This window comes from Lissotriton vulgaris, chromosome 2_1 (genome assembly GCF_964263255.1).
Source record: "Lissotriton vulgaris chromosome 2_1, aLisVul1.2, whole genome shotgun sequence".
NCBI classification, from domain to species: Eukaryota; Metazoa; Chordata; class Amphibia; order Caudata; family Salamandridae; genus Lissotriton; species Lissotriton vulgaris.
This window is the reverse complement of record NC_141687.1, coordinates 143,927,479-143,955,021: the sequence shown is the minus strand read 5'-3', so window position 1 is coordinate 143,955,021 and position 27,543 is coordinate 143,927,479. Positions and strand designations below refer to the sequence as shown.

Below are 27,543 nucleotides of genomic sequence, written 5' to 3'. Positions count from 1 at the left end.
TGGCCTGACACAATTTTTCGGTAATTGGCTATTAAAGCCCCCTTAATATTGGACTCCAATGAGGTTAGCAATTTACTCCAAAAATAAAATGGAGTTGTCAGAAAAGTCACAAGTACTTCCAAGTATGGAATATAGATTATTAATAGTCACAGATAGAACTAATTTGAGACTTGTTTTCCTAGTTTATAGGATTGCTCATGCACTGGTCTGATCCAGCCTCCAATTCTGATTTTTTCATTGTCCTCAGAATAAACGGAACACAGTGGGTGGAAATAAATACGAAATATCTCAAAAAGTTCTTGAAACCTTACCATCTGCCATCTAAACCACCAATTGACTACCCTAGGATTTAACAAAACATTTTCTAAATTAAGCAAGTACCAATTCCAGTTACCATATTGGGCACCTCACATGGTGGATTGGTAAGAAACACATATTTAGGTGAAGAAGGTGAGATTGAGGTATCTGTTAGGTGCAAAAAGATCAATTGATGGACAGAATGCAGAACAATGTCAAACATTCACACCAGTACAGAGATCTGTTCCTAAATCCATCGTTTTTTTGTTCCCCATGCCATTCCAGTTTGAACCCAGCTATATGCAACTCAGTCTTCACCCGGTGCCCAATGGGAACAGTCCAGCCTGAACTTCCAGGCCAGGTCCTCTGTGGACTGGAAACAAGCATCTTAGAACAGGTTTTGGGGTTTCAACCCTCATCAGCAAGGATAGCTTCACTCCAGTGGCATGTCGTGCCCAAGAGGCACAGGGCCAAGTCTGATTTGCATATGCCCAGGTCTAAACTTGGGTGGCATGGTGAGCAAAAGAATGATGGATTTAACCCAGATCTCTTGACTGGGGGTGAATGTTTTGAGTTGTTCTGCATTCCGTCCATCAATTGTGTGACTTTTGCTTTCTCACCCTAAGTGCGCTGGATATGCCCAGACGTGGGTTCTGGGCTCACTGTGCCACTGGATTCAAGCTGTCCTGGCTGATGAGGGGTGAAACCCTGACCACCAGTCCTAGGATGCTTGTTTCTGGTCCAGGGAGGACCTGGCTTGGCAGTTTGGGCTGGACTGTTCCCATGAGGCACAGGGTCAAGGTTGATTTGCATATGGCCAGGTCTAAACTGGGGTGGCATGGTGAGCAAAAAGTTATAGATTTAACCCACATCTCTTGACTGGGGGTGAATGTTTTGATTTGTTCTGCATTCTTTCCATCAATTGTGTGTATTTTGCCTTCTCAGCCTAAGTGTGCCAGGTAAGCCCAGATGTGTGTCCCGGGCCCACTTGAGGTACCGGGTTTTTAGGGACCCGGCGGTGCCAGGTAGGAACACCCAAAGACCTCTTGAGTCCTTCCTGTTTTGGACCACAGAAACACAGAGTCTTCTAGGAGATGTCAAGGATCGAGTTTATTGGCTGCGACCAAGTAACAAGCGTCCTTGAAGTACAACAGCACGGTGTGTATATTCTCAGGAGACTGTTCGTATTTACAAAACCAGCCTTCTCTTTTTATACACAATATTACACTTCAGTCAAGAATTCCTAGTTTTACAGTTTGGTCATATACATATTTTCACAACAAAGAAAAAGCAGAGTCATGATGGCAAGCCCATATTTTCGTTTGTCCAGTTTGTGATAGATTACCCAGCAAGGCCCAGAACTTCCATCAGATATCGATGAACCCCTAATAAAATCGGGCACCTCCTCCTTGTAAAACTAGCACTAAAGAAGAAACAGAGACAGGTGTGTGTGTGATTAGCCATTGCTTGTATGCGGTGGATGGCTTATGACATGTTGTGCTTTGATGCTAATCTCGCTCGGCCATTGGGTTGGGGACTGCCCGAACAGGTTTGGCTGGAGGCAGTGGAGTCAGCTCGCCCAGGTCACAGAGGAGTCAGCAAAGGTGTACGTGTCCTTTCAGATCAAATTCGGCCTTGGTCATTTTGACTATGTAAGGGCAACCACAAGATGGATGCCGCTCACGAAATGGAACCCGAGGGTTCAAGACAGAAACTACGATTTAAGGGTGATTTCGTCACTCAATCATGACGCAAATGCATAGGTATAATGTCCCAATCATTACCGGTCTGCCGATACCAAATTCGTCATGGTATGATGATATTTTCTGACACGAGTGTAGAGCTTCGGTACCATACAATAGCAGGGTCCAGAATTTTCAGTATCACACACTGTGCCACTGGATTCAAGCTATCCTGGCTGATATGGGGTGAAACCCCAAAACTGGTTCTAATAAGCCTGTTTCCGGTCCAGGGAGGACCTGGCTTGGCACTTCCGGCTGGACTGTTCCCATGAGGCACATGGTCAAGATTGATATGCATATGGCCAGGTCTAAACTAGGGTGGCATGGTGAGCAAAAGAATGATAGGTTTAACCCAGATCACTTTACTGGAGGTGAATGTTTTGATTTGTTCTGCATTCCGTCCATCAATTGTGTGTCTTTTGGTGAATGTTCCGTGACACAGCATCCTGTCTGACGCGTGAAGAGGACAGTTGAGAAGATTAGATTCTTCACGGCTATTGTAGAACTGAAAATACCACTATGGGTGCAAAAGTTGCTCTGCTCGCACAGAATAATTATCCACTGCCATATGAGGTACTGGGAGATCCAGAGCAGGCCCCTTTGATTTTAAGGTGTTCCCCCAAACTATTTTGCCATCAGGACTGAGTACCATCAGAACCAGGGGCGGCTCCTCCTTTATGATGGAGGAGCGTCACCCCACTGAAAAATAAAATGATAATAAAACCATGTTATTGTTTTATTTTTCTTACTAAGCCAGTAAGTGCTATATAAATAAAATTGCCAGCCGAGTCTTAGGGCGTTGGTGGGTCCAGATTGACCGAGTGTCAAGTCAGCAGAAGGAAGGAGGAGGGGTGAGCACTATAGGTGCGCTTGTTGGTTTGGCCGACTGTCTTAGGACGGCCAAATCAACATGCGCACTTATATTTCTCCAACCTGAGAGGTGTTGCACAGCCGGGTGGAGAACAGGCACAGGCTCCCTGAACGAGCATCAAGTTAGCCCGCTCAGGCTAATCACAGCGCTGCTCTCATGCTGATAGGGAGTATTACCCAGATGCAAGCAGTGTCTGGATTGGCCTCTGGGAGCCTGTGCAGTGGACGCCAGCGTCAGAAGAGGAACACAGAGACTACGGCTGCAGCGGCAGGTAAGTGATTTTATTTATTTCCCCCTTTCCACCCTCCCCTTCTGCCATTGATCAGAACTGAGGACTAAGATCTGTAACACGGTGCTTTTTGAAGCAGTAACATTTATTTTTCTGTTCATTTGAGGAGCAGTGTGCATTAAAACATTGTAACTGACTATTCTCCAGCACTTCCGGGCTGTATGAAGTATCTTGTCTGGCTGCTTCCTCTTTAGGCTCTGGTTGCCACCTGGGAACTGTTTTGAAGTTTCCTTTCTGTTTTAACTTTCGATATTGTGATCGTATTCCTTGCACTTCTGAAGTTTTTTACTTGGGTGAAGTCCAAGTACTTTTTTTCTTTAGCTGGATTGGTGTTTGTGCTGCTACAAAGCACTCCTCGCACATTTTTTCCAAGAATGAATCTTTCCCTATCCTTTTTAACCAATGTTAGCCAAGGTAAACATGTGTGCCTCTGTTGGTTGCATTGTGAGTCAGTTTCTTACAGTGTTTTTAGGGTCGTCTTATGTCGCTATTTTTAGGTCGAGCCTACAGCGCTTGTGCTGTTGCGATCTGTTGTATGTACTTGTGGGGTCTGACTACTTCCACGTTTTTGGATTGCCTTTTGTGTGTGTCGCGTGAAAGCTATAAACTCCAACTGGCTAATCACGATTAACTCCCATGGAGTATTACTCCCGGAGCAAGCAGCTGCACACACACTGCTTGTTTTAACTGTTGTGCCACGTACAGTGAAAGTGCCCCACTCCCCAAGGCTTCCACTGTACCATGCAGATGAAGTTGAGCGAAGACTGCGGGGCAGCGAACCAGGAGACGCTCTTCCCCATGTATACTGATTGTTGCTTGCAGTCACTTCGGCTAAAAAGAAAACATAGCCTGCATTCTAAAATGCCATAGTGTACTTTGTATCGCTAAAACTGCAGTAAGAACTGAAATACCCAATTAATCACTTTGTAAACAATACAGGTATTAGTAATCAAAACATTCTATGTTATTTCGATTTTAAACATGCGTGACAATCACCACCCCATCACTATAAGGCATGAAGCTGTGCAAGAGTTAAATGCATTCTTCCACACCGTGGCGGATGTGCAAATGAAAAATGTGCCTTGTTCTTTCTTTACCCCTGAGATAAATCTCCCTTGTTATGGTAGTCTGCCTCCATTTGAGTTCCTGCGTGCAACATTTAGAGTCACCCCTATTTAACTTCCCATTCATAGGAGGCTCCTGGATATAAATGTTGCTCACTAAACATTCACCACCACTCCTGCTTTCAACGGATCCTCAGACAGGGTTATAATAACTGCATTACACAGGTGTACACAATCAACACGCTTTGTTGTTGGAGAGCAGTTTGAACCATTTGATGTGAGGCTGGGGGATCCCGCGTGGTAGATTCAGAGGATAGTGAACCTTACTCTGCACTCCAGAGTTAGCTAAAATCCCGTACTGCAGGCTGTGTGAGAAAGCGGAGTGGCCACTCTGTTCACCGAGCTGTACTGTGTAGATCACGCAACCCTCCCCTACATCTGCAATGGTAAGAGCCGGTGCACTACCAAAACAACCCCGCCTAGTGAGCGTGAACAGCTTTTCCAGGGCTTACGAATTTACTGTTTGGGGGAAGTTTTGAAGTTTAGGAGCGGGAAACGAGCTACACAAATCCTGCAGTAGAATAGGGGAGATGTGTAATAGCTGTACCAGGTAACACATTACTACATTTGATCAGATGCATGGGGCTACAAGGGTTTGGAGGCTTCTAATATGTTATCAGTTTGCGTGACCATATGGATACAGAGAAATTTAGGAATATGGTTGCTCAGAAATGATTGCTACAGGGTTGAGTTGTAACACCTTTCATTGAACACTCCCTAGAGCCCTCCCTGCTCCTATGCGAAGCTGTGTGTTTCAGTTACTCTGCTATAAAATCTAATTCTTGCAGTAACAGAGGATGCAGCACTACTGCCAGAGCTGCTGACTTTGTGGCTTGGGAACCAGGTCGACTCTCGGCAGTGGCTCAAACATCCTGTGATTCTGGTTAAATCACTTAATCTCCCTGTGCCTACCACAAAACAAGCATTTGCAATGCAGTAGGTCTCGCATTTGTGAAAGTTTGAGCCATTGGCATTGTAAATGACAATGCCTTTTATTTATGTGTTGGTTTTGAAAACAGATAACTAAAAGGCATTGTCATTTACAATGTCATTAGCTTAAACTCTCACAAATGTGAGACCTGTTGCATTGCAAAGCTTGTTCAAGTTTACATTTGATTCAGCCCGTCATTGATCAACATGTGTTTTTAAGTGTCTCTGAAATAGGTGGTTGCTGAATAGGTACTTTTGTACCCTGACATCACAAATTTACATTTGCGTGATGTCTTTATAGACTACAGGGTGCCCTTAGCGCTCAATAAATATTTCCGTCAATAAGTTTGAAGGGAAAGGATCTCTTTAAATGTTGCTGCTGTGTACTCAAGTCCCATTAAAATAGCTGGATTATCAGAATGTATCTTATCCAGATTTGTAAACTGAAATGCTAACTGTTGGAAATGGCTCTTTTTGCAGGGTTATACCCAAACATTTTGCTTCTTCCTTCTTTGTTTTTCCTGACCTGTGGTTGTTGGCGATAGGACTCTAGGCCCTTTACCACTGCTGATCAGTGCTAAAGTGCATATGGTCTCTGTGTAAATTGTTATGGTGATTGGTTATCCATGATTGGTATATTTGTTTTGCCAGTAGGTCCCTAGTAAAGTGCACTAAGTGTGCCAGGGCTGGTAAGTCAAATGCTACTAGTGGGCCTGCAGCACTGATTGTGCCACCCACATGAGTAGCCCCAAAGAGATCTCTCAGGCCTGCCAATCCAGTACCTGCATGCAGTTGCTAACTGACATTTTGACCTGACAAGTGCACCCACTGGCTAGGCCCTACCTTTCCCATTCCATGCACCTAGGGCACCCCTATAGCACGCCAAAGGTACCCCTCCGGGCAGGGTGCAGTGTATGTGAAAGGTAGGACATGGACTGATGTGTGTACCATGTCCTGATAGCGAAATACTGCCAATTTCGTTTTTCACTATTGGAACGCTATCTTGCCCATAGGACAGAATGGGGAATTCTGTATGACATGTTTTCCTGCATAACTTTCCATAGGAGTGAGATAGGAAATTGGAATCTGGTATCCCTGACCTCAGAATTTAATAACACATCTTTTAGTAAAGATGTTTTTTAATTCTGTGTTTGAAAATAGCACTTTTAGAAAGTGGCTATTTTCTTGTTCAACCTTTCTGTGTGCCCCTGCCTGTTTGTGGATTGACTGTCTGGCTTGAGAGTGACAGGGGCTGGAGTGGCTACAGGAGACTGGGTGAGTCAGCACTAGGCTGAATAGACATATCTGCATTTGGAGGGATGGGAGGAGTAGCACCTGGGCTTGAATAGGGCTGTGCCTGCCATCCACAATGCTGGCTCCACCGCCTGCGGTGCATGTGAAGATCCTGGCCCACATTCACAAAGGAAGACGTTATGCACTGGCAGAGTGCACCCAGAACTGGTTTGAACTGGGTCCAGGACCCCTAACACATAAAGAACAAAGACTTTTGGGGTATAAAAGTAAGAGCTTAAACCCCTGAAAATAAGACTACTTCGTGATCCAGAAGAACTTCTGCCAAAGTAGAACAGCTGGAGAAACTGAGGAGAAGTACTGCCCTTGCTGTGTGCTCTAGGGCTGGCCTGCAGTATGCTGAGGAGAGGACAAGAGATTTTTCTGTGTGTGTGTACCCCTGTTTGATAAGGACTTTGCTGTGTGCTGTGTCCTGAAGGAAACAAGTCTCCAAGGGCCTGTGAAGAGCTGGCCTCCTGTTGCAGGAAACTCAGGGATATAAAAGTTGCAAAACCTCCCTTTAAGCTCTGTGTTCGTGTAACTGCACCCCGCGACTATTCCCCGTGAAGCTCATACTCCTGAGAAGCGCTCTACTGGTGAGATCATCTCTACATCGCCAAGTGCGTGTTCCGGCGCCCCAGGTGTGTCTGCGTGGAGCTCTGGGGAGAAGTGGGACCGGTCAAGACATAGCGCACCCCGTCACCGCCCATGGCCCGAGATCGTAATCACAAAGAAAAGGAAAGCTGTGCTGAGTTGCCCAGCTGCGACCGTTGCCTGGCAACCGGGATTCACCCAAGACATGCGGCCGCTGAAGAGGGAGTCGCCCAGCAGGATGTCAGCCAGAGCCGAAAGGAAGCTGTGTTGAGGTGCGGGAAGGCGGTACCGTTCCTCCCACGTGAAGCGCCCTCAAACAAGGAGATTTCTGTCCCTGAAATCACCCGAGGCACAGACTGCCGCTCAAGACCAGCTCCCCAGGTAACACTCCGCTCTGCACTGCTACTAACTGTAATATCATAAGCGGATTAGGAGTTGGTGGGGCTGCCCAGACCTGGAGTCTGGTTGGCGGGCCGGCCGGGGACAGTGTGAGTGCAATCTGAGCCTCAGACAGGGTCGGCAACTGATCGTGTGGCCGAGCTGCTGAGAGCCCATTAATCTAATTGCCGGGGCCTGTGGGGGCCTATTCCTGCATTTACCTACGTGGTGGGGAACCATTAGTAACTTTTGCCCTGATTTAGGCCTGTATTGGCACGGTGGACAGTTGCAGTACTGGGGCCTGTTGAAAAGAAGCAATTTACCTCAGTTCAAGGCATTTGGGGGCATAGTGTGGCAGCGCTGACCACAGAGTCAGCGGATTAAGAGGCACAGAGTTTTAAAAGCCACGAGGGGCAGCTTGCACCTGTAACAAGTGCCAGTCACTGAGGACAAAATGTTTTCAAAGCCAACACTGACCTGCTAAAAGAAAAATACATCTGTGACTGTGTTGCATTTTCCAGGAGGCCTATAGAACCTACCAAATCTGTATTTGTGTTGATAATAACATCTTGATTCGTAAGAAACTTTCCAAAGAAGCTTTCCAAGAAGAGAATTAATTGTGTATGTGGAGTTTTGTCGTTTTGGTCTTGCCTAATTTAGATAAAGATAACATTATTTTTTATAATAACCTGTGTGGTGTCCATTTATGGTGTTTCACTGTGTGATTGTGAGTGTTGGTGCAAATACTTTACACATTGCCTTGGGAATAAGCCTGTCTGCTCATGCCAAGCTACCAAGGGGGTGAGCGGGGGTTATCTACATTGTGTTTCCCCCTTACCCTGACTAGCAGCAAGGGTCCCTATTTGGTTCAAAGGTACCTACCTCTTCCAACTAGAGACTCCCATTTCTAACACTAACTTTAAAATACTTAGTTGTGTGATCAGAAATAATAAACATTGCAGCTGACATAATGGAAAGCACCTAAACCAGTAAAGCTTCTTCATTTGCAGATCTTTTTATTTTAAGCGATACGACAATTAAAAAAGGATATTAAACAGTGATTTTCTTGATTTTGTCTTTTCGTTTTTGCTGCAGGAAGAGTGATAGATTTTGCTGTGCAGTTCTTTTGGGAGGATCCCGAGCAAAAGGACATAACAGATGCAACAGTCATTCCTGAAGTTGAACTCAGCCATGACAATTTTGGTAAATACTATATTGTCTCTTTCTGTATTACAACTTTCTTAATTTTAGTAATTTAACCTATTCATTTCTACCTTTTAAAACGTTTTGCTGGTATAAAAAATGGCCAATTCTGAAATGGTTGCCTAGCATAAAAAGTAAATATAAGTCCCAGTACAACAAGTGTAACAGTAACTGGTCTTGAAATCATCTCAGCTAACATTTGTGTCTGCATTGATTGTAGAAAACAATTTTTTCTGCTATAAGTATGCTTTAATCCCTGAAAGCAAACACAATTTTTAGACCTGGCTTAAATAAAAAATGTTCTTCCTTTGAGTCAGTGGTCTTCATTTATTGTTATGCTATGCATGTCCACCTTAAAAGTGGTCACCTTCGTTGCCAAGGCTCTTGAACAAATGTGTACTTTCTTTTCTTTAATATTTTTTTTCTTTTTTTAATTAATTGATGTATTTATTTATTGCTAGGGGATGACAGATCCCTATTACAATTATTTTCTCCATTCTTTATTTTTAGTTTACCATTCAAAGATGGGCAGTGATCACAATAATTTGTCGACATACTTTAACATTCTTTACTCTTCCAACATGGCTGGCATTTTGATTTCAATGCATTAAGTCATCTTGGAATGGTATACTAATTATATAGTATGGCAATGAAAAGTATTGATAAAATATGACAAAAACATGGAAAAATGGTTGCACAAGCAAACATCTATTTTTTTGTAAAATGTATTTATTCACTTTTTTGTAACAATACATGTCATGTGACTCCCAGCGAATAAGTTTAAGTCACCATGAGAATCATGACTCAATGATAACAAGAAAAAATTAAATAAAACAAAAATACAAACGGATAAGAACAGTGCATGAGCAGTAATATTGGAGGCAAACATCTATGAATGTGTTTGACATGCGTTATCATTCTTTAACCTTTTAAGTTGGCTAAAACATTGCTTCAAAGTGTGTCAGCTGACTTGAAAAAGTAACCCCATAATGACGTATGCCAAAAATATTCAAAGATTGCTGCTCATGATTTCCCCATTTAACTTACCTATAGGTCCTTAGTACATTGTACCTAAGGCCTGCAAGTTAAATGTCACCAGTGGACTGTAGCACACATTGTTCCACCCACTACAGTGACATAGCAAACCCGACCCCAGACCTACCACTGTATCCTGGCAGAGCAGTTTAAAAACTGCCAATTCGCCCTATCAAAATAAACTCTTTTGACAGGCCTAAAACTTCCTTTTAAATAATAATAAATCACCCCTAAGGTAGGCCTTAGTGCCCCTAAAGACAGGGTGCACATTATTTAAAAGTAGGACATGCAAAGGTTTAATGTTCCACATATCTTTACAGTGAAAAAGCTTGAAAGCTATTTTCACTCTGGTAAGGCTGGCTGTTCCCGTAGAGAAACATTGGATTGCATTATTACAACTTACAATGCTACTTGTTTTTTGGTAACAGCTACAAAAAAACTTTTTCAAGGACTCTCTGGTAATTGTTAGACAAAATCCAATTTAATGGAAAAGATAGTTTAGAAAAAAAAGCAAATTTTCTCTGCCCAAGACTCCAAGGTCTTTCTGTAATTATACAGCAGCTGATGGCTCCCCTGCAGTGAAGTGTGATTTACTCCCAGGACAGGAACATAGGAAATTGGGTGAGGGGAGATGATTTTCTCTTGACAGAAGGGCCCAGGTCTGTGCCCAGGCACTCAATGGAGGCCTACCATGTCACAGAAAGATGTAGCTCACACCTGTGCCTGCCCTCTCTATTATCTTTCTAGTCAAACTGGCAACACTCCTTGAGAAGTAAATCAATGCCTTGAGCACAGCACACAAGCCATTTTGTGAAGGTCACAGTACCTCCACACACCCAAGGCCCTGGGTCCCTGCCCTGGGAGCACATTCTCACCGTATTTACACCCATTGAAATGCTAATTACTGGCTGGCAGAAGGGAGCGAGAGAGCAAAATGCAAATTTAATTTCCAGGCACTTTTGGACAGCTAAAAGCGACATTTTAAAATACATCTTCCAAAATATGTATTGCACATTACACTTTTGCAGTGAATTGGGCTTGTCATATCTACTTCTGAGGCGAATATAACATTTATTAAACTTAATATTGTACCCCAATGATTTTCTATAGAACAGCCAGCCGTGCAACAGTAAAAACAGTTTTGAGGTGCTAGTCACTGTAAGGACATGTTTAGCATTATCCTTTATATGTCCTACCTTTAAGGACCATGCACCCTGGTTTAAAGAGCTGTAATTCTTACCTAAGGGTGACTTATAATTATTTAAAAGGTGTGTTTTAGGCTTTCAAACGGGGTTTATTTTGACAGGAGAAATTTGCAGTTTAAACCCCCACATCTAGGCTACTGGTGGCCGGCCTGTAGTCATGTTTACATTGTCAGTGCATGGGTGGCACATAGAGTGCTGCAGCTCACTGAAGACATTTAACTTATTGCTTAAGGGCAAATGTCCAACAGGAGAGATTGGAGGCAAGTTGTATACTGGCACTTGAATTAAACCGGAAATCTGCTTTGAAGCATAGAAAGGACGGAGATGTTCAAGGGCAACTTTGGAAAATGTTTCTCTTAAAGACAACCTAGAAAACAACCAAAACCTGCAAAGTGTAAATAGTAAATTAAATAGAAACGGACTTGGAACGCCTCAAGAGCAATACATCGGCTCTAGTGACAATGCAGGTATGGAACTGGAAGATTCTCAAGAGTTGCTGCACTGTAAGACTGTGTGACTGCAGTATGAGAGTTCGATGGCTGCTGTAAACCCGAGATGCTCAGAGGTATGTGCTCATTTGCTTCAGAGGCAGGCCAAGTGAATAGACCTTCAGTAAAATGAACGTCTGGCATCCAACTCAGCAATAATAGGCGGAGCAGTAGGGGGAGAGTGTTCTGAGGCTTAAATATGGTCATCCTCTTAGTAACATGCCATATATCAGGACACAGGCTACCTTGAGGTCCTAACATAAAATCCTAACAGAAAGCAGACTTTAAAAATAGAAATGCTACAATTTAAAATATGTTAACTATTATGCAGAGTGAAAAGTGCAAATAGACCACGTGACATATTATATTTTGTATTAAATTAAAGGTACAGAATTCCCTAAACTGTCCTTTTCTGAAACACTTCATTTATCCAAAATGACGTCTACTTACGTTTTACGTTTTTAAACATTAACAGGACCTTATAAACGTTTAGGTGACTCATTACACGTTTTGAATCACAGGATTTATGTGACTTAGCCACTCATGTAGTAAAGTTTTTTAAGAAACAGGGAAGTCCCACTGGTTAACCACAAAGGTGGTTAAAGTTATTCTGGTGGTGCCCAGAATCTTGTTTTTTAGCAATACCAATCACACAAAAATATATTACAAAACGTTTTACACAACTTATTCAGCTAGACATAGGCCAACCATTGTAGAAAAGATGTCAAATACCATTTATACCTATATAGCACACATGTTACTTATTTTGGTCAAAGTTAGAGAAAAAACAGGAAAAATGTTTTTAGAAAAATATATCATTTGTGTGTTTATTCAAGATCACAAAATTATCGCAATGGTAACAAATAGTTAAAAAAATATATACAGTATATCAATTAAAAACATATAGGATCAAAGCTATAAACAAAAACAATTTATACAATGTGAAGTTAAAAATATTCGCAAGAACGGGGGTCGACGCGGCGTTTCGGTTTTGGAGAAACAGTTAAAACCTTCTTCAGGACCAAGTTCTAAAAAGAAACACACAATTACTTTTTTGTGTTTACAGATATTTTGTTTTGCAGACCAAACACATTTACAAAAACAATTCCTGTTGGCTAAAGATATAGAGCATATTATGACTATTTAACAGTTGGCACTAGTCAAAACCTAGTTGTTGGTAACTTTATTGGTATTGTCAAAACATACCAGCTTCTGTAGTGGTCACCATTAGTAAATACCAGCATGTGCTTACAGGGAGATGTTTGCACTATGTTGTCACCTGATATGTGATTTCTAACAATGGCATTAGTTACCTGAGTTGAAATACTGGCTTCCAGATAAATCATAGAGGACCAGGCGCCCGATTATAAAATCCGGGTGTTAGCTGAACTGCATGTTCTCATGACTTTGGATATAGCATGGGCAGTTCTGATGTCTGTAGATAAATGACAGTAGAATATTCGTAAATGTACTAATTGCTCTGATTTTCTAGGCGTATAGAGTGGTAAATGGATAGTTTTTACGCAATGCGTCTACCTTGTGCTTTCAATGGGCAGGGTCACGCTCTGGTAGTAGGAGCCACCGATATTGGTTTTCTGATTAACTGCAGATAAATAAATATCTATTACCATATTGTTTTCCAAGGGGTGATTCCCAAATGTCCTGGAAAGTTCTATCATTAACACTTACCCAGATTTTAATCACTGGCACATCGTTATTACACGAGCTTTTTCAATTAGCTTGTGTTGAGGTCGGCATTCATGTGTTGACGGGGGTTCTCCTGACACTGTTGGTAGAGAAAGGGAATTTATGGAAAGGATGCTCCTATTAAATTGATTGCTATAGTTTGCCGTCAGGTACCATGTGTGTACCTACTCGTGTTATATATACAAAATAATAGTGCATTGCTTATGGGGGCGGCTGTGCTATATTTACCATTTCTATTGGCCCTTCGGTTCATTATATGTTCTACATTATTTCACATTGTTTCTATTCTGTTTCTAGATATTACTATGTGAGCTGATTTAAAGCGTTGTGTCTGTGCATAAAGTTCGATACATATGTTGCTCTCAGTGTGTTAATAATATCGAGCCTGCAGGTAATTGAATCTTCCTGTTTAACCATATACGTCACAGCGTGGGTGCAATTGCACCGCCTGATGTGGATCATGTCCCATCGGGTCTTTTGGAGATGTACTCCGTATTTTAAATCTATATAACCCGCCTCGAGTGTCCCAGTTATATTGTTTGGGCGTACAGCAATTTAATAGACACGTGTTCCTAGGTGCTAGCTCTAACAACGTGTATTCAGTATGGAAGACATTGCGGGTAGTATTCTATTACGTTACTCTGGGCGTCCTGAATAGTAAAAGCCTGTCACACTTATGTTACTTAGAGTTATACGGTGCACGGCGGATCTTTTAGCCTGCATACTACCAAAAACAGGGATCTATTCAGCGCAGTGCGGATAATATGCGCAAGGAACCGGTCGCGTTCAGCTTACCTTAAAGTTCGAATTCGGCCTCCCTGCTCCTACTCCGGCAGCGTTTCGTGGATTCTGCAAAAATTAAGAGTATGGGGTAGACGCGGTTTGGAGCCTTTTTATGGTCCGAGTCTGGTGATTGGATGAAAGTTATCCACTCGCTGATTGGCTCACTGTCGATCACATGGCTGTTCGGATGTATACAAACAAACCTGTGTGGCGCGCTGAAGAGCGTCAGTGCCCGATATATATCTATTTTTATACCAGTAATACTGGATGTGATTTTTAGCGTATTTACATTAATTAAAGGTACTTCGTAGTAAAATACCACATGTGTACTGAGCTAAATTACGGTATGGAAAGGACATTTGACGTGTGTGTACTTTCACGGCAGGGGATGGGGAGTTGTGAGTCATCTACTTACTGATTGACTCGCTGTCGACCGCGTGGCAATTTGGTTGTATGCATCAAAACCTGTGTGGCGCGCTAAAAGGCGTCAAGGCTAGATAATATACTGATTGTATACCAGTACTGCTGGATGTGGATATTAGCGTATTTTAATTAATTAGACATAATTCGTTCTTAGAGTGGCACATGCCTATCAAGCTGAAATTTAGTATGAAAAAAGGTGCCTGTATGCTTATATCCCACGTGAGGGGATGGGGAGATAGGTAAATAGATGATTTCATCATTATCTACAAGGCAGGCATTTTATCGTCTTCAGATAAAGGAATGAATGGAAATGATTCTATTTGAGAAACACTACTATCGATATGGGTACCCTATCTTATCTTATCCTAATTGCTGCCTGTGTATGATGCTGCATGATTTAAATTATCTTTTCCCAGTCTTCTCTACTGTTCAATCCGATGCGAACACTGTTGTACTTGGACATATAAAATTGTTCGCGTCTTTTTCTTTTTTGGGTCAGATTTCCACCTCTTGTGCTGAGGCTTACATGCTCTAGGCAACACCAGCGAAGGTCACTGATCTCATGTTTAACTGCTTTCCAGTGTTCAGTTAGAGGGGCCCCTATCTTATTGGTACGTAGGGCTGATCTATGTTCATTAAGCCGTATACGGACCTCTCTGGAGGTTTCCCCAATGTAAATAAGATTACAGGTGCAACTGATCAGGTAAATTACATTTCCCCCGTTCTTGCGAATATTTTTAACTTCACATTGTATAAATTGTTTTTGTTTATAGCTTTGATCCTATATGTTTTTAATTGATATACTGTATACATTTTTTTAACTATTTGTTACCATTGCGATAATTTTGTGATCTTGAATAAACACACAAATGATATATTTTTCTAAAAACATTTTTCCTGTTTTTTCTCTAACTTTGACCAAAATAAGTAACATGTTTGCTATATAGGTATAAATGGTATTTGACATCTTTTCTACAATGGTTGGCCTATGTCTAGCTGAATAAGTTGTGTAAAACGTTTTGTAATATATTTTTGTGTGATTGGTATTGCTAAAAAACAAGATTCTGGGCACCACCAGAATAACTCTAACCACCTTTGTGGTTAACCAGTGGGATTTCCCTGTTTCTCAACATTACTCCCCTGTCCCAGATTTGACAGATAAGGGGGCCTCCTTTACTTTTTATGTAAAGTTTTTTAAAACATCTTTTCACAATGTACAAAATCCAATTTTTGAGTCGGAAAATACTTCTGGCTCGCGCATGGCATTCTGGGACCTTTATTGAATAGCAAACAGGAGCTGGTGTGAAAGAGGATTCCCCTCCGCTTAGCGAGTCTCAAATGAATCAATGGTGTGTGACCCCAGTTGCGGCTGCAAAACATTGAACAAGTACTAGCTGTTAGGTTGGGGAGGTAACTGATTCGCTGATGCTCCCTGTGGGACAACTTCCCCTTTAGGGATCACGTCTGAGGGTCTTAGGAGATCAGGTGTGCTGCAAAATTGGGAATGTTTGTTTTTTAAAGCAGTGCCTGTCTCTTTAACGAACATGGGTTACTTTTTTTAAAAAAAAGTCCTGTTTGGGAAACACGTGCAAGTATGGTGGTCTGCTGATCCTTTCAGGCAACCATCCCTGCTTTCCTAGGCATTCATAAATGATACCTGACTAATTGATAGTTATCAGAAAGTGGGTTTTTAATTTGGGAACTGGGAGTCTGTCTTACCAACCTTATAAACACATCCTGTTTCGGTCTCAACACAAGTGAAATTCTGCTCAGACCCTGGTAGCGGTAGTATTAAGAATGTCCTCGGTAAAGTGGCAAGATGCTCACAACAACCCTGCTTTCATGAACTCCGAGGCCAAACTTATGTCCTCTGGAGGGAAGTGTTCTTCTTGAGCCTCAGGAGATGAGCCAAATGGCAAAGCTGGTTCGAAGCCAGTTTTGGCCCAGGGAGCCAAAGAGTTAGTTTTCATCTACCATTATCAAAAATCTGAAATCACCATTAAATTGGATTTTTATAACTGAGTGGAACATAGCATTGATTCATTTTGCTAACATTTACCCAGGCAAAGTTATGAATTAAGGCCAATGAAATATTCATTATATGTAGGCCTGTTTCGGGAGAATGTAGCTCAACCCTACTGCTTATAGACATTCAGTGACTGTGAGGACACATTTTTTTCAAATATGTATTTTTAAATATTAATTGCTCTGCCCTGTGGGCTTACAAGCCATACTTTAGCATGGAATTATTAATATATAAAAATAGGTTTTCCTACATGGCAAAGATGCTTTTCCTTGTTCTATGTGACTGCAGTGCTTATAAACCACAGTCCAGCCAGAGAGCAGTGCTGCTCTTGACAGCCATATATTTTTGAGCTTTAAATACACACTGTAGCCCAAATGTAACATTAAACTTCAGTGCTATTGGTTCACTTTTGGTGCCATTGAGCATGGTTTGGCAAGAAAATTAAATAGATCAATTGGTTGTAACCTATTTGAAGGGATCAATGTATGGCCAGAGTGCATATAGCAGTGTCACAGTACATAGTCTTGTAATGCCATCATAAACAGAATCCAGAAAAGGATGAAATATCTGGGCGACCATGCAGAAATTGCACATTCCCTACAGTAGACATTAAGCAGAGCATTTTGTAAACCCCTACAAACCGACCCATTCATACATAGGTAGCATCGCAGATGGCATCCCCGTTCACAGACTAGTCGCTGTGCACATCCCTGGTTTGTGAACTGGGAGAGTATATCAGGCCAATTCTATTTTCTTCTCAGGCATGCAGGAGCATGTGTGGCACAGTAACGCCTTACTGTAGTCTGATATTAACAAGATCTTTGCTAAAGCTGATTGATCCCATTTATTTTTCCTTAAATTGTATGATCTATTTCTTCAGATTCTGATGAAAGTGAGCTCAGACTAGAAGATCTCATCAGTGATCACCCTGCTACAGAAGGGATGGCAGTCGTCAAGCCGGGATTTCAGCATAATCAGTCTCTGCCCATTATTTCTGAGGAGCACTACCGGGAGTACATGGAGGCACTGCTGACAGTGCTCGTCAAGGAGTCACAAATCCAGGAGTGGATTGTTAGAGGTAAGATATGCCATAGCTGCAACAGAGAGCAAATCTATCTGGTTCATCATCAAATGTGTTTTATGACTTTAGTGTGCATTAAGCACTTGTAAATATAAAGGGGTAAAACTTGAAAGCCCTAGTCTTAAAGGTCACATATGTCTGGGTAGCTTGTTGTGTGCTCCACGTGCCTGACCTTCACACGTTTTAAACATAGTGTTGTGTTATGGCCAAAGCCAGCCTTTTTGTATGCATGACCCCTCTATGCAAGGGGATGCCTACAAAGATGCTGTCTTCTTTCTACTACACTTGGTCTGACCAAGCCAAGTGTGGAGAAGACACAAGACATACACGGCTCATTTCTGACCCCTTTCACTTCCTCATAGGCCTTTTGCAGCAACACTGATGAAGAGCCTGAGCCTGGCTGCACATCTTTTCATTTGTACCCTGTTGAGATTGCAATATATCCTCCACTGTCAACGAGTATGTATCCCTGACCTGTGCGCTCAACTGGATGTAAATCTGCTATCCTGACTTTTATTTTTGTGCTTGCACCAAGCTAATCTAGCGTGTGCGCTGAGGCCTAGGCCTACTAATGGTAATTGAATGTCCAGTTCTGTGGACCTAGAATGGCTCACAAACCATGCCATAATAGCGGGCAATGGACTGCTCTTCATGTCCTGGGTGCATCATATCATTCTGTGGTGCTGGAGTCCCATGATCTATGTATCTGCAGTGTCGCCAGCCCATTTTCTCTGTGTTAAGAAGCAGGGAAGCCTACCGTCATAAATTGTGTAATGTGCTACTGTTATGTAAAACTCAGAGTGCATGTATGTGCAGTACATGTATGGTGGTGGGACTCTGTGTGTTGCATTGAGTATGAATACTGGCCCGTTGAATCCATTTTGAATGCCCCTGGTATTAGCATCGACAAGATTGAGGATGAGGACAGTTTCCACTAGACTGTAGAAGAGTAATGCCTGCAATCCTGCAGTGGACGGTGGAGATCCAGTCACTGAAGGGAGGGAGGAAGGAGATAGGGCCACCCTTCAATGGCAGCTCCTCTGCTAAGGCGGAGGAGCGTCGGCTCACTGCGAAGCAGCAGTGAAATAAAGGAAACCTAAAATGATAATCACTCGATGTTATTATTTTATATTCCCCTGCTGCGGCAGCTATGTGGGCGTGGCGGACTGCACACACAGGAGCAGGGGGAGGAGTGATTTGCCTACTCAAGTGCGCATGGATGTTTGGCCGGCCGCCTCGGGACGGCCAAACATTCATGCAAACTTTGCATGTTCACCACCCAGGCTGCATTGCAACCTGGGTGCAGAACATGCCCAGCTCCCACTGCCTGTCTCACTGTGGTGCTCAGACCAATCCCAACGCTTCTTTGCAATGTTGTGGTTGGCTATGGGGAGCCTGATGTTTCCTCTTTCCTGTTCTGACCGGGAGAGACAACGAAGGACGCGGAGGAGAGACAGGGCAAGCAGGTACGTTTTTCTAGATTTCCTTAACACCCTCCACCCCCGCCCCTGATTGGTGCAGGCCTCCACTGATATCCTTGCAAATTAAATTTGAACCTTGTTAGCAAGGGCCTTCTGATTAATTCTGCTGAGCACTTCCATTTAGTTGATAATTGGGTTGAGGGCTTAAGAGGGGAGAGTTTCTGTTCAAGGTGAGGACATTTTAGGCAGGGCCAGACCTTTATTCTGTACTTGATTACGGCTTCAGGACACATTATGACATCCTGTTGGTCTCCCACTTTATTATGCCAGTGTTTTGGGTAGTCTTACTTTAAACCAGCTCAAACATTCCTTTCTCTGCTAGACATGACTTTGCAACATAATGTGTCTGGAGGGCAGCTTAAGAATGGCACTTGAAAAAGAACCAACCCAAACTGGTTCTGAAATCTTAGACTGGGAAATGTGCACAATATGTGACCCAAACCCTCTCCTGTTGTTGCAGTCCCAAGTTCTTCTTGCCCACATCTAGCCCAAGGCAGGAAAGGAGAACTTGAAGAGCTGCTGTGCCATCATGGCTGGGGTATGCCTGCCACATGGGATGTTTGTACTTTCTGATGGAGGAGCTGAGGAACAGCCCGTAGCGTCTAGATGCCTACCTACCAGCTGAAGGAGAGAAGGAGTCTACTTGGCACTACAGGCGGAGAGGCTGTCCAGGCAGAGATGCACAGCATATTCCCACTGTGAAGAGAACTCAGAGAAAGTTGACTTGTCCAGAGAATGGAGCCAAGAGTAACCCTTGCCATAAAGGGGTCCGCACAGTTACTCTGCATATTTTTTTAATGTGCGCTGCCTAAGACTGAACCAGAACAAACATCTGGTGTGGCCTGGCAGTTTGCTGCAGGCTTAAGAGAATGGATGCGCCCCTGCCTTCACTGTGAAAACTGTGTCTCTGCCAAAGGGGAAAGGATTAATTGGCCTGGAGGCCTCAATTGCAGAAAGACAGGTGTACAGGCTTTGTCCTGAGTGATGCTGCCGGCATGGCCCTGAGTGATGCTGCCGGCATGGCTCTGAGTGATGCTGCCGGCATGGCTCTGAGTGATGCTGCCAGCATGGCTCTGAGTGATGCTGCCGGCATGGCTCTGAGTGATGCTGCCGGCATGGCCCTGAGTGATGCTGCCCGCATGGCCCTGAGTGATGCTGCCGGCATGGCCCTAAGTGATGCTACCGGCATGGCCCTGAGTGATGCTGCCGGCATGGCCCCGAGTGATGCTGCCGCCATGGCCCTGCTGAGTGATGCTGCCGGCATGGTCCTGAGTGATGCTGCCGGCATGGCCCTGAGTGATGCTGCCGGCATGGCCCTAAGTGATGCTGCCGGCATGGCCCTAAGTGATGCTGCCGGCATGGCCCTGAGTGATGCTGCCGGCATGGTCCTGAGTGATGCTGCCGGCATGGTCCTGAGTGATGCTGCCGGCATGGCCCTGAGTGATGCTGCCGGCATGGCCCTAAGTGATGCTGCCGGCATGGCCCTGAGTGATGCTGCCGGCATGGTCCTGAGTGATGCTGCCGGCATGGTCCTGAGTGATGCTGCCGGCATGGCCCTGAGTGATGCTGCCGGCATGGCCCTAAGTGATGCTGCCGGCATGGCCCCTGCAGGAGAGGAGCCAGTACCATAAGGGTGGGAAGCATGGCCACATAGACTGCACAATCAAACCAGCAGGTAAAGCATAGGGCTTAGCCTTCACCTGGGACAAGAGACTAACATGCGTAGAGAAATATTTTGCACATGCTAAAACAGTTTGCCAAAGATGTAAACAGTGAATTGAGTTGCATATTTTACCTTTAGACCATCTTCTCCTGCTCCTAATCTTCACTAAACACGTTGTGTGTTGGGGGTTGTATGTAAGGGATCTTGACCCTGTTGGCAGGAAGGGGCTTACTTAGACAATACCAGGAAGAAGGAAGTGTAGTCTTCACTGTTTAACACAACTTAGTTTGCTATCCCATATGTCATTAGAATTGTGTAGTATGTAGTTCTGCGGATTAAAATACTTACTTTTTACATAAAAGATAAGCACTTTGCTTTCACTGCATTATTGTGTCTGTGGCCTGACTAGTGAATTCTGACCCTCCCTCCCCCCTGCGAAGCATGTGACTGCTTGCCCTCGCTACCCTGAGAGGTACGTGCAGAAAAGGATGTAGTTGACCCAGTTGTCAAACAACCTCAACTACCACAAGCACTGTAGCCTGTGTCTGGTCTATGGGCCAATAGGAAGTGGGCAGACACAACCCATTATTAGGGTCTGGAATGAAAGCAAGCAATCCATTGAATGTGTGTGCAGTAAGTCCCTCCACTGAGGTGTGCTCCCAGATTCATTTAAAGTCATTGGCCTGCTAGTGTGAGCAGTTCCCTGTCCTTCCATGCACATGGGAGATAGGAAGCAATGACTAGCTTCATTGCCAGAACGTAGACATTAAAGGAGGCCAGGGTGATCAGGGCTTGTGCTGTGCTCCTGACTCTCCCTCAACATAGACATCAAATGTGTGAATACGGGGACCTGTGGGGCTTGTAGCTAGATGACGCTACAATGGTCAAAAATGAAATGCATGTGGTATATTTTAGGGAATACACAGTATTCCCTGAGTTTTGAGTCATGTGCTTCAGTGGACTAGCAATCACATGTACAATTCCAGCAGATCTACTCAGCCTTCCTTCCTTCCAGGGTTGATAAAAAGGGTACCTTTGAGTTAGGTACAAAGGACATTTGTTATTGAGCACCAAATACCCCATGAAGTGAAAGTGTGCATTACAGATCCACACATTGAAGGATGCTCGCACAGTTCATGATAGGTAAATTCAGGGCAGCTCCTCCCTAATGGCAGGGGAGCATCGCCTCACTGGTCAGATTCAGTGACAGAAAAATAAAATGATATCAAAACAATAATATCCTCAAGCCTACTTAGTAGCCCAATTTAGCAGTTAAAAAAGAGCTTTACAGATTATCGGATGAGCATGCACGATTCAAAAGACCTACAGCCATCTTGGAAAAACAAGCAGCACGCTGTCGATTATGTGGCTTTTTTAAAGAAACATTAACTCACCTGCTATGTGCATGTCCAGCAGTCAATGACTTCAGGAGACAGTATTTAAAACTCATTTTTAATGAATTGAACATTTGCACGTGCAGGCAAGGCGTGATTCACTGGAGGGAAGGGTCCTCTATAATTTTGTCCTGCTGGGGAGTAAAATATCTGGCACCAGGAAGGACATTTTTACTGCAAGTTAATCTGGAGGAAAATAAAAAAAAAAGCATGAATAATGCCAACAAGGGTTTAGTTTATTCATTCATGCAACAAACGGACTAAATGCTACATTTATCAAGGGACAATTTAATTAGTAGGATTTCTGAAGATTGTTTTTAAAAACTTGCACTTATCTCCAGGTACCTACTACTTCAATCAGGCTAGTTAGTTTGCCATCCTCTGATAAGCTCATTTCGCTTGATTTACCTTAAAACAATGAACGCAGAAAGTTTGAAGCAATATTGTGGTATTTTGCTACACAGAAGATTTATTCAGAAAATGTATTTATTATGCAAATTATAACATTACATGCTGGTGGCTCAGCACTTGCACTTTAGTTAATAACTGGGTCTTAAAAGTTGCATATTCACTTGCTATAGGGTGGTGACATTGTTGGATGCTTTTATCATTCGTGTATGTAAAGATATATATTTTTTAATATTTTTTTATATTTTAATTTTGTAACAATTTTAAGTAATCACATACAATAAACTATGATTGATTGATTGATATTAAAACAATAATATCATTTTATTTTTCTGTGACAGACACTGGCTGACGGTGCGTGTGTGCGGGGTTTGCCAAGCCATGACAGACAGGAGTGGTGGTTACTTAGAAGTGCGCATGTAAGTTTGGCCGGCCATCTTAGTCTAGCCAAACAGACATGACCACTTGTATTTCTCCAACCCAGCAGTGTTCACAGCCAGGTTGGAGAAAAGCAGCAGGCTCATAGGCAGTGTCTGGGCGGCAGACCAGGATGCTCACAGCAATCGTGGCGCTGCTGTGATAGAATGAGAGCAGTGTCTGCATTGGCTACGGCTCCCAGAGACTGCTGGGATTTAGGCACGTTGGTGTCGGGGCAGCGAAAGGTACTCTTTTTTAAAATATCATTTTTACCCCCAATCTCCTCCCTCACTGTGTAATTCAAATGATTTTTTGGCCTGTAATAAGAAATACTTATTGGCACTGGCTGTGCATAGAAAGAACTTTCCCCATGTGAGAAACACTGCTTGTTGTAACAGCTCATACCAGAATGTATTGATGACTGATGCAGAAAGTGGTGAAAAATCCACCCTATTAATGTTCACTGCCTCTCTACCATTCTTCCACCCAACGGCTGGGTGATGTTGGGTTTAAAATCTGTGAAAAGGTTTTTGACACTCACACCAGGGACATTTTGTAGCAGATTTACACATTTTTAGGTTAACACAGGAACCAAAGTTTGCTGCGTTGTGAAATGGGAGAAAGCAGTTCAGAGCTGTAATACTAAACAGGCTTGCCTAATACTATGCACAGTATTTTTACTATAGGGTGCACATGTGTATGCACATGTGTGTGTGTGATGTCTTGCATAGGTTTAATATTGGAAGTAGACCCTTCCAGTATAATCTCATATGCTTAGACTTTTTGCAAAACACTGTGCATGTGTTTTGTACACAGTCCAGCGCAGATGCTATGTATGCAAATGTTTGGAGAAATGCACCTGCTTCAAGGAGGCATAATGGTTGTATGCACAGCCTGGTCTGACTATCTTAGAAGATGGAGCTTTGTCTCAAACACTATGGGGTGCTTGTGCTGATCTACCAAAGTGCTACCTATGTAATGCTACCTTGATGTAAAGTGCAATTTGCAGTAAAAAAAAGTGACCGTAACCAGTGCAAAATATCTTTCCCTGTCTTTGCCGGCGCAGTCTTAGGTAATATGCCCCATTGAATCTGTGTCTTGAACTATTTGATCTGTTTATTAAGATTTTATAGATATATTCACATTACACTGTCAGGTCGTAATAAATCACAGGGCGTTTACAGCTTAATTAGCAATAAAGCTAGACACTTTTAGGATCACAGCATAACATGTTATGAGCACACATCCTACATAGATCTGTATTCGACAAGCGGGGATTGCACTCCACAGACATATTGCATCTAAATTACAATAATACATGTGGGGCCATATGTAGGTAGCCCAATTGCGATTGCAAATGCTGAAATTCGCAGAATTTCAGCGTTTGCGATCGCAATTTGGGCAGTGTGCTATGGTGCACACAAAAAGCCACACGCAAAATAAGGAATCTCAAAATTTGCGATTCTTTATTTTGCGGCTGCATTTAAGGAATTGCAAATTACGATTCCTTAAATGCAATGTAGGAAGCACCCAAGTCGTGAGAATTGTGCCTTAAGGAATCGCAAAATACCACCAACTTCAGGTTGGTGGTAAATTGCGATTGTGAGAAGGTGGCCTGATATGCAGTGCTCACTATTCTAGTGAACACTATGTATCAGTCCAGCAACCCTTATTGATGATTGGTTGTAAGTCAACCTTATAGACCAGCCATCCTAGTAGCATGGATACGAGCAGTCTAAGGCTAAAGACTCGAGAGGGCGTGTTAAGCCAGCTGTTATACCACACATATACCCCTTGAACACCCAGTGAAAGGACACCACACAAGTGTTATGAAAATAAACAGTGTATTTATTAAAATCACAACAGCCCTGTACTCTTTATGAGGACAGGGTACTAAGCACAACACAAAACTCTTACGAAAATACTTAAGTTAGCACGGTATATACAAATGCCCGAGGGGTACGGAAAACCATATACTCTGAAAGTGGAATGCGAAATTACTAGCAGGTAAGTACAGTACTAATAGGCTTTGGAATCGCTAGGACTTGACTATAGAATCGTTAGATTACTTCTAGGAGACCCAAGGGACTCGGGTGCAGTGTGTGCACTACGCGTGATGCGGGACAAAGTCTATGGTAGCTAGTAAAGACAAAGTTAGTGTTCTCGGGCGAACCCGACCTGGTAGGAGGAAAACGAAAGTGGATTCTGACCCTTGGATAGTGAGGCTATGCTGGGGCACTGAAATGCCGAAGTTACCTAGCCCAGGGGCTGCAGCTGCATAGGTCTCAAAAGACGTCGGGAATCCTCGTAGACGGACCAGGAGCCTGGAAGAAAGATGCTGGCAGGCGACCAGTGAAGAGAGTTCGAAGAGATCCAAGCCTGGATCTTGAAGAGGGATGACACCTGAAAGCAGAGGGGACCAAGTTCGTGACTACTAGCCAGTAGTTAGGTGGCACCAGGAGGGCACGGGATGGTAGTCACCTCGACTAGGTGAGTGGGTGACGCTGTGCTCTGCAGATCTCACGGACCAGGAGGCGTTGTCGGCGACCAGGATGGAGGAGCGAGCTGTCCCACGATGGAGGAAGCTGTCGGCGTCGCTGGACCCAGGATTGGGCAACAAAGCCTTGGCAAATTCAAGCCCACGCGGTGGACCTAAAATGGCGTCTTGAGTGGACCAGGAGGGTCCCGGGTGCTCCTCTTTTGGAAGGGAGCAAGGGCCAGTCTGGAGCAACCAGACCAGCAGCAGTGATGTCGTCGGGCGTCGTTAAGAAGGCCACAAGCCAGCGGGCTAGTAGCCAAACAACGCGGTGAGCAGCAAAAAGCAGAAGGGCCCCACGCAGATCGTGGAGATGCTGGGAGGCTGATCTTCGGTGCTGGAGCTGCTCAGGGTCGGGGCTTCTCGGACCTCAAAGCACTCACCAGTGGAACACTCGGCGGGCGTGCTGTAAAGAAGTCGTGCAGTCTTGGCGATCGTCGGTCCCTCGAGGTCTCGTCGCACTCACGGTTCTCAGCTTGGCTGTAGAGGTGAGTAGAGGTCAGAGGTGCCAGGGAAGCCGGGTCTCGTCAAGCTGGGTCGTCGAATTCCTGAGGAAGGACTTGCAGCAGACCGCAGTGTTCTTTAGATGGTGCCTGCGGATGCAGGGTGACTACTCCTTAGTCACAAGGGAGAATCTTGAAGAAGAAATCTTGATGTCCTTTCGCAGAAAGTCGTGTCTTGATTCCAAAGATGATCTAATTTGAACAGGGGGCCCGCTCCTATCTTTATACTAAGAAAAGGGGCTGACCCGGTGACTAGGTCCTGCCTATGGGTGGGACTAGGAGGGGGGTGGTTACACCCCTCTCCCATGCCGGACTTCCCCCAGGCCAGGGGCTGGTGTGCCCCTGGAACTGGTTCTGACCGGCCTATGCGTAGTGAGCACCGGGGTGCCACTCAGCAGTCACCTTCCTGTAAAGCCCTGCCTACCCAGGATACACAAAACCCTGTCTGGGATGGTGCTAGCACCGCCCCGGACAGGAAACCCTTTGTCCAAGCTCTCCTCGCTGGAAGGACTCCCAGCAGCAGGAGGTCAGACTCGTGTCTGTGGTGGCAGCATCCATTTTGTGGAGCTGAGGCTTCGTTTAACTTTAACCGGGGTTCACAGTTACATACATGTCGTGTCCCTCTAGAAGGGTGGAATGCTAACCCCGTCGCCAGAATTGGCGAGGGGTTAGTATTCCAATTCGCATGACACCTTACTCGACATGTTTTGATAAAGCAATACCAAAGTTAGCATTTAACCGCGAGGATTATAATGCACTTAAGAGTATATGGTTTGCGTTATCATGGAACAGCTATTAGGACTTGGTTCCGCAAGCTGCAAACGGGCTCAGCTCATGCCAGAGCACCATTTCACACGATTCCAAGCACTCTGCCTTCAGGATTGTCAAGGCCTGCCATAGGAGTGACTGATAGGAATCTGTGTGTCCATTTTAGGGTTAGATATAGGTATACTATATCTAAAGCAAAGGGTGATTACACCACCTTGCCCCAGCTGTCGTGCAGCCAGTTGTGTCAGATTTAGATGGCCATCCAGGGGTGGCATAATACATGCTTCAGCCCCTGGTAGGCCCTGGGTACACCTATGCCCTGAGTTACAGGGTCTGATAAGGTGGCGCAGTACCAATTGGAAATGTACCTAAGGTACATGGAATCCATTTTACAGAGAGAGCAGTAGGCCTGGGGTCCTGATTGGCAGGGCCCCAGGTCAACTATGTCAAAAACCAGCTAAAACACAGGGCAAAAAGTTGGGGGCAACCATAGTCAGGAGGTACCTTCCTACACAACCCCCCCCCCAAACGAAAGGAGATAAGGCTATCCTTGTCCAGGTAAGCCTCCATTACCTAAGTGGCCATATAAGGAAGGACCAGCTCTGGCTTGGTTTCCCCCTGTGTCATGGTCCAATAGGCAACCCCTCACCCTAAGGGTATCTGAGGGTCTCCACCATAGGGAATCTCTGTCTTTGGTGTGTCTTGGGAAAGGAAAAGGCTGATGCTGGGATGGAGTGCTGAAGTGAGGCTCCTCTACCTTTGGGCTCAACTTCCTCCAATCACCATCCATCATGTGTGGCTTTCTTTCCTTAGCTGAGATGCACTGAGCTCTCAGGGTCAGCCTCTGGCTACCTAAAGCTGGAGGCTGAGTCCCTCTGTTTGGCTTACTGGTGGGACAGGCCAGGTT

General features: G+C 44.1%; 1 protein-coding gene across 1 annotated transcript in view; it reads left to right on the top strand.

The window, feature by feature from the left end:
• The window catches only part of LOC147729701 (dynein axonemal heavy chain 17-like), a 1,258,223-nt gene that overhangs the window by 472,194 nt on the left and 758,486 nt on the right, over positions 1-27,543 (top strand). Inside the window, exons 26-27 of the mRNA XM_086954021.1 lie at positions 8,611-8,718; positions 17,266-17,463. Of these exons, the coding sequence (XP_086810147.1) occupies positions 8,611-8,718; positions 17,266-17,463 (306 nt within the window). The remainder of the gene's footprint in view (positions 1-8,610; positions 8,719-17,265; positions 17,464-27,543) is intronic.